The sequence below is a fragment of the Salvelinus sp. IW2-2015 genome, linkage group LG24, assembly GCF_002910315.2.
Source record: "Salvelinus sp. IW2-2015 linkage group LG24, ASM291031v2, whole genome shotgun sequence".
In the NCBI taxonomy this organism is placed as follows: Eukaryota; Metazoa; Chordata; class Actinopteri; order Salmoniformes; family Salmonidae; genus Salvelinus; species Salvelinus sp. IW2-2015.
The window spans coordinates 9,972,280-9,980,541 of record NC_036864.1 but is presented as its reverse complement, the minus strand read 5'-3'; the positions used below and the strand labels follow the sequence as shown (position 1 = coordinate 9,980,541).

At 45.8% G+C, this 8,262-nt stretch overlaps 1 protein-coding gene across 1 annotated transcript in view; it reads left to right on the top strand.

The window, feature by feature from the left end:
* Positions 1–7,167: 7,167 nt before the first annotated feature.
* LOC111951431 (WASH complex subunit 3) overlaps positions 7,168–8,262 on the top strand; it is a 4,994-nt gene continuing 3,899 nt past the window's right edge. The window contains exons 1-3 of the mRNA XM_070434790.1: positions 7,168–7,345; positions 7,569–7,733; positions 7,879–8,025. Of these exons, the coding sequence (XP_070290891.1) occupies positions 7,295–7,345; positions 7,569–7,733; positions 7,879–8,025 (363 nt within the window). The 5' untranslated portion in view covers positions 7,168–7,294. The remainder of the gene's footprint in view (positions 7,346–7,568; positions 7,734–7,878; positions 8,026–8,262) is intronic.

Genomic DNA, 8,262 nt, shown 5'->3' with positions numbered 1-8,262 from the left:
TCTAGGAGCACAGGGAGGACAGATGCCAGAGCCTTTGGTCTGACGCCATTAAAAGGTTTATTACCACCACGAGTGCAGTCTCAGTGCTATGATGGGGTCTAAAACCAGACTGAAGCGTTTTGTATACATTGTCTTCAGGAAGCAGGTGAGTTGCTGCGCTACAGCTTTTTCTACCATTTTTGAGAGGAATGGGAGATTCAATATAGGCCGATAGTTTTTTATATTTTCTGGTTTGGCTTTTTCAGGAGAGGCTTTATTACTGCCACTTTAGTGAGTTTGGTACACATCTGGTGGATAGGGAGCTGTTTATTTATGTTCAACATAGAGGGCAAAGCACAGGAAGTTTCGACAGAGCAGTTCACTCCTACGGTATGATAGAAGGGGTGGGGCTTGGGCGGTAAAGGGGTAACCATCCACTGCTCACCCCTGCGCGGGGTGTGTGTGGTGGGGGGGGGGGGGTACTCCTCTGCCTGCTGCCTGGCTCAGAGTATGTCCAGGGAAGAGGCTCTGCCAGGCCTCAATTATGGGGGAGTCATCCAGGAACACACTGAAGCAATTACAGGCCCATATAAATCATATGCTGCTGGTTTAAAAAGTGATCTGCTCCCAACCACTCTCTGGATAGGGTTCTGACTCAGGAGGTCAGCTTAGATTTTTTTGTTGAGTTCTTCATAACAATTTTTTGTGAAACTGGGCAGAGACTCTTCCTGCCTTTGAACTAGGTTGAATTGGCATGGACTCGGGCTTTCCGAGTTTTACGATCAGGGTGGGGCAATGCTGGGCATGGCTATGGCTGCAGTTTGCTCTTAGGTCAGGTTAGAGGGGTTCATTTCTGGTTGACATCAAGTTTAAGGGGCTCGTTATTTCAGACAAGTCCATTTCAAACAAACGGTTGGAATCGTTTTAGAGTTCAGATTGAGGTCAAGTTGGACAGCAGTGTTCCCTGTGTTTTATTTTCCATTGGTTCTGCTGCGCTCCTATGTAGTAATAGTTCGCAACACCCATGCACTCATATTGTGGGTTGTCTCCAAAGATAGCATCTGAAGGCATCATCAAAATTAGTTGTCAAATAATTTGTGTTGATGGCTTTTACCATTAGCTCATCATCTCTGCAAACCATATGTACACAGTAACTAAGTCCTCCTGTGCTGGATCAACATAATTGTGGCTTGTTTTTAGACACTGCACATGTATTAAACATATTATACTGTACTCCTCCTTGTGGTGTATTGAACACATGCATTTGTGGCAATGAACTGTTAACCCTCCAGTTCAGGAGATGGAGGTAATGCACCTTCAGCCTTGGGTTCATTTTTGTTTCCAATAAAGAAGTAGAAAAACTAAGCACCTCATTGGCTGATATTACCGGAAGAGCAGAAGAATAATGACGTCAGACGGTGGGTCACAGTGAAGTCACATGAGGCGTGAATAAAATTTCCATCTCGCTTTTGCAGATTTTCAGTAAGATATTACTATTAAACAAAGTATAGCGAGTTAACCGATAGTTTGCCAAAACGGATAAAAAAACATGGACGAGGACGGTTACCGATTGTGGGATCAGGAATAGATCTGACCAAGTGAGTGTTTCCGTACCGAAGCTATCTTGGTGGCTACTGTAGCTAAATTAGCCATTGGATAGCTTTTTGGTTTGTAAACAAGCTGAATGACTCTCAGCCAAATAATGTAATCAAGTAAATGTTGTATCTAATGAGTATGTGTAGTAAATGTTTTTTGAACTCCCCAACTCTGTAAGTAAAAAACATAGCATTTTTCCATGATACTGAATGAATGGTCCCAGGTCCCAGCCATACAACAGAGGAAGTTCGTTGCCTATCTCAACCAGTTCATAGTGCACACTGTCCGCTTCCTCAATCGTTTTTCGACAGTTGCGAAGAGAAACTTGCAAGCATATCTCTTCGGATACAGCAGATTGAAACTACCCTCAGCATTTTGGAAGCAAAGGTAGGTATACCCAGCTCCTGTATGTGTTTTGTATACATACTGTGACTTTACTCTTGTCTTTGATGTTGTTGTACTGTTATGTGCTTTGCTGCTCTGGGCATATCAATATGATAATGTCAGTGCGTCCTGATTTTGTTCTATGTAGCTATCCTCTATTCCTGGTTTGGAGGATGTCAGGGTGGAGGGTGTTGGTCAGCGGCCAAGCTACAGAGGTCAATGGTCCAGTCGCAGTTGTGGTCCCAAGTCAACCAGAGACCCCTATAGCTGTGGCTGTGCCATTGCCACCTCTGAGGGACCCCCCCCCCCCCCCCACACCACACCACACACACACACACACACACACACAGTGCCTTCAGAAAGTATTCATACCCTGAATTCAAAAAATGGATCTACATTTTTTTTTTTTTTTTCATATATCTCCAATATACCACTGCTCCAAAAAATAAGGAACACTTAAACAACACAATGTAACTCCAAGTCAATCACACTTCTGTGAAATCAAACTGTCCACTTAGGAAGCAACACTGATTGACAATAAATTTCACATGCTGTTTTGCAAATGGAATAGCAACAGGTGGAAATTATAGGCAATTAGCAAGACACCCCCAATAAAGGAGTGGTCTTGCAGGTGGTGACCACAGACCGACTTCTCAGTCCTATGCTTCCTGGCTGATGTTTGGTCACTTTTGAATGCTTGCTCGTGCTTTCACTCTAGTGGTTAGCATGAGACGGAGTCTACAACCCACACGAGTGGCTCAGGTAGTGCAGCTCATCCAGGATGGCACATCAATGCGAGCTGTGGCAAGAAGGTTGCCTGTGGTCTGTCAGCGTAGTGTCCAGAGCATGGAGGCGCTACCAGGAGACAGGCCAGTACATCAGAGACGTGGAGGAGGCAGTAGGAGGGCAAAAACCAGCAGCAGGGACGCTACCTCCGCCTTTGTGCAAGGAGGAGCAGGAGGAGCACTGCCAGAGCCTGCAAAATGACCTCCAGCAGGCCACAAATGTGCATGTGTCTGCTCAAACGGACAGAAACAGACTCCATGAGGGTGGTATGAGGGCCCGACGTCCCACAGGTGGGGTTGTGCTTACAGCCCAACACCGTGCAGGACGTTTGGCATTTGCCAGAGAACAACCAAGATTGGCAAAATTCGCCACTGGCGCCCTGTGCTCTTCACAGATGAAAGCAGTTCACACTGACCACATGTGACAGAGTCTGGAGACGCCGTGGAGAACGTTCTGCTGCCTGCAACATCCTCCAGCATGACCGGTTTGGCGGTGGGTCGGCATTTCTTTGGGGGGCCGCACAGCCCTCCATGTGCTCGCCAGAGGTAGCCTGACTGCCATTAGGTACCGAGATGATGATCCTCAGGCCCTTGTGAGACCATATGCTGGTGCGGTTGGCCCTGGGTTCCTCCTAATGCAAGACAATGCTAGACCTCATGTGGCTGGAGGTTGTCAGCAGTTCCTGCAAGAGGAACGCATTGATGCTATGGACTGGCCCGCCCGTCCCCCAGACCTGAATCCAATGAGCACATCTGGGGAACATCATGTCTCGCTCCATCCACCAACCACCACGTTGCCACCACAGACTGTCCAGGAGTTGGCGGATGCTTTAGTCCAGGTCTGGGAGGGATCCTCAGGAGACCCTCCGCCACCTCATCAGAGCATGCCCAGGCGTTTGTAGGAGGTCATACAGGCACGTGGAGGCCACACACACTACTGAGCTCATTTTGACTTGTTTTAAGACTTACATCAAAGTTGGATCAGCCTGTAGTGTTGGTTTTCCACTTTAATTTTGAGTGTGACTCCAAATCATCTCTCTCTGTGGTTGTAGAGGATGCAACAGGTCAGTACCTCAGGAGTAAATGTCAGTTGGCTTTTCATAGCCGAGCATTCAGAGTTAGAGACAGCAGGTGCGGTAGAGAGAGAGAGAGTCGAAAACAGCAGTTCCGGGACAAGGTAGCACGTCCGGTGAACAGGTCAGGGTTCCGTAGCCGCAGGCAGAACAGTTGAAACTGGAGCAGCAGCACGACCAGGTGGACTGGGGACAGCAAGGAGTCATCAGGCCAGGTAGTCCTGAGGCATGGTCCCAGGGCTCAGGTCCTCTGGGAGGGGGGAGAGGGAGTGAGAGAGAATTAGAGTGAGCATACTTAAATTCACACAGGACACTGGATAAGACAGGAGAAATACTCCAGACATAACAGACTGACCCATAAACTATTGCAGCATAAATACTGGAGGCTGAGACAAGAGGGGTCGGGAGACACTGTGGCCCCGCCCGACAATACCCCCGGACAGGGCCAACCAGGCAGGATATAACCCCACCCACTTTGCCAAAGTACAGCCCCCACACCACAAGAGGGATATCTTCAAACCACCAACTTACTACCCTGAGACAAGGCTGAGTATAGCCCACGAAGATCTCCCCCACGGCACGAACCCGAGGGGGGCGCCAAACCCGTACAGGAAGATCACGTCAGTGACTCAACCCACTCAAGTGACGCACCCTTCCTAGGGAAGGGATTGAACAGCACCAGTAAGCCAGTGACTCAGTCCCCATAATAGGGTTAGAGGCAGAGAATCCTGGTGGAGAGAGGGGAACCGGCCAGGCAGAGACAGCAAGAGCGGTTCGTTGCTCCAATGTCTTTCCGTTCACCTTTACACCCCTGGGCCAGACTACACTCAGTCATAGGACCTACTGAAGAGATGAGTCTTCAATAAAGACGTAAAGGTTGAGACCGAGTCTGCGTCTCTCACATGGATAGGCAGACCATTCCATAAAAATTGAGCTCTATAGGAGAAAGCCCAGCCTCCAGCTGTTTGCTTAGAAATTCTAGGGACAATAAGGAGGCCTGCGTCTTGTGACCATAGTGTACGTGTTGGTATGTACGGCAGGGCCAAATCTGAGAGATAGGTAGGAGCAAGCCCATGTAATTCTTTGTAGATTAGCAGTAAAACCTTGAAATCAGCCCTAGCCTATACAGGAAGTCAGTGTAAAGACACTAGCATTGGAGTAATACCACATTTTTTGGTTCTAGTCAAGATTCTAGCAGCCATGTTTAGCACTAACTGAAGTTTATTTAGTGCTTTATCCGGGTAGCCCGAAAGTAGAGCATTGCAGAAGTCTAATCTAGCAGTGACAAAAGCATGGATTAACTTTCTGCATCATTTTTGGACAGAACATTTCTGATTTTTGCAATGTTACGAAGATGGAATAAAGCTGTCCTTGAAATATTCTTGATATGTTCATCAAAAGAAAGATCAGGGTCCAGAGTAACGCCGAGGTCCTTCACAGTTTTATTTGAGACGACTGTACAACCATCAAGATGAATTGTCAGATCCAACAGAATATCTCTTTGTTTCTTGGGACCTAGAACTAGCATCTCTGTTTTGTCCGAGTTTAAAAGTAAATTTTCCGCCATCCACTTCCTTATGTCTGAAACACAGGCTTCCAGGGAGGGCAATTTTGGGGCTTCACCATGTTTCATCGAAATGTACAGCTGTGTATTGTCCACATAGCAGTGAAGGTTAACATTATGTTTCTGAATTACATAATTACATCACCAAGAGGTAAAATATATAGTGAAAACTATAGTAGTCCTAAAACGGAACCTTGAGGAACACCAAAACATACAGTTGATTTGTCAGAGGACAAACCATCCACAGAAACAAACTGATATCTTTCCAACGGAGAAGATCTAAACCAGGCCAGAACTTGTCCGTGTAGACCAATTTGGGTTTCCAATCTCTCCAAAAGAATGTAATGATCGATGGTGTCAAAAACAGCACTAAGGTCTAGGAGCACGAGGACAGATGCAGAGCCTTGGTCTGACGCCATTAAAAGGTCATTTACCCACTTCACGAGTGCAGTCTCAGGGCTATGATTGGGTCTAAAACCAGACAGAAGCGTTTTGTACACATTGTTTGTCTTCAGGAAGGCAGTGAGTTGCTGTGCAACAGCTTTTTCTAACATTTTTGAGAGGAATGGGAGATTCAATATAGGCAGATAGTTTTTATATTTTCTGGGTCAAAGTTTGGCTTTTTCAAGAGAGGCTTTATTACTGCCACTTTTAGTAAGTTTGGTACACATCCGGTGGATAGGGAGCCGTTTATTATGTTCAACATAGGAGGGCCAAGCACAGGAAGCTCTGACAGAGCAGTTCACTCCTCACGGTATGATAGAGTGGCTTGGGGGTAAGGGGGTAACCATCCACTGCTCACTCCCTGGCGGAAGGTAGGGAGGAGAGGGGGAGGGGAGTGGGTGCGGTACTCCTCTGCCAGCTGCCTGGCTCAGAGTATGTCCAGGGAAGAGGCTCTGCCAGGCCTCAATTATGGGGGAGTCATCCAGGACACACTGAAGCAATTACAGTCCCATATAAATCAATATGCTGCTGGTTTAAAAAGTGATCTGCTCCCAACACTCTCTGGATAGGGTCTGACTCAGGAGGTCAGCTTAGATTTTTTTGTTGAGTTCTTCATAACAATTTTTTTGAAACTGGGCAGAGACTCTTCCTGCCTGTTGAACTAGGTTGAATTGGCATGGACTGGGCTTTCCGATTTGTTTTACGATCAGGTGGGCAATGCTGGGCATGGACTATGGCTGCAGTTTGCTCTTAGGTCAGGTTAGAGGGTTTCATTTCTGGTTGACATCAAGTTTAAGGGGCTCTTATTTCAGACAAGTCCATTTCAAATCAAACGGTTGGAATCGTTTTAGAGTTCAGATTGAGGTCAAGTTGGACAGCATTTTTGGTTCCCTGTGTTTTATTTTCCATTGGTTCTGCTGCGCTCCTATGTAGTAATAGTTCGCAACACCCATGCACTCATATTGTGGGTTGTCTCCAAAGATAGCATCTGAGGCATCATCAAAATTAAGTTGTCAAATAATTTGTGTTGATGGCTTTATCCATTAGCTCATCATCTCTGCAAACCATATTACACAGTAACTAAGTCCTCCTTGCCTGGATCAACATAATTGTGGCTTGTTTTGAGACACTGCACATGTATTAACCATTATACTGTACTCCCTCCTTGTGGTGTATTGAACACACTGCATTTGTGGCAATGAACTGTTAACCCTCCAGTTCAGGAGATGGAGGTATGCACCTTCAGCCTTGGGTTCATTTTGATTTCCAATAAAGAAGTAGAAAACTAAGCACCTCATTGGCTGATATACCCGGAAGAGCAGAAMAATAATGACGTCAGACMTGGGTCACAGMGAAGTCACATGAGGCGTAATAAAATTTCCATCTCGCTTTTGCAGATTTTCAGTAAGATATTACTATTAAACAAAGTAATAGCGAGTTAACCGATAGTTTGCCAAAACGATAAAAACATGGACGAGGACGGTTTACCGATTGTGGGATCAGGAATAGATCTGACCAAGGTGAGTGTTTTCCGTAGCCGAAGCTATCTTGGTGGCTACTGTAGCTAAATTAGCCATGATAGCTTTTTGTTTTGTAAACAAGCTGAATGACTCTCAGCCAAATAATGTAATCAAGTAAATGTTGTATCTAATGAGTATGTGTAGTAAATGTTTTTGAACTCCCCAACTCTGTAAGTAAATAAACATAGCATTTTTCCCATGATACTGAATGATATGGTCCCAGGTCCCAGCCATACAACAGAGGAGAGTCGTTGCCTATCTCAACCAGTTCATAGTGCACACTGTCCGCTTCCTCAATCGTTTTTCGACAGTTTGCGAAGAGAAACTTGCAAGCATATCTCTTCGGATACAGCAGATTGAAACTACCCTCAGCATTTTGGAAGCAAAGGTAGGTAACCCAGCTCCTGTATGTGTTTTGTATACAATACTGTGACTTTACTCTTGTCTTTGATGTTGTTGTACTGTTATGTGCTTTGCTGCTCTGGGCATATCAATATGATAATGTCAGTGCGTCCTGATTTTGTTCTATGTAGCTATCCTCTATTCCTGGTTTGGAGGATGTCAGGGTGGAGGGTGTTGGTCAGCGGCCAGCTACAGAGGTCAATGGTCCAGTCGCAGTTGTGGTCCCAAGTCAACCAGAGACCCCTATAGCTTTGGCTGTGCCATTGCCYCCWCCTGAGGTACCCCCCTCACACACTCACACACATACATTGCCTTAAAGTATTCATACATATTGACTTATTCCACATTTTGTGTTACAGCTTGAATGCCAAATGAATTAAATCTTTTTTTGTCTCATGCACTCCAAATTGAGCTCAGGTGCAGCCAATCCTTGAGATGTCAGTAACTTGATTGGAGTCCACCTGTGGCCAATTGAATTGTTTGGACATGATTTAGAAAGAAACACACCTGTCTAT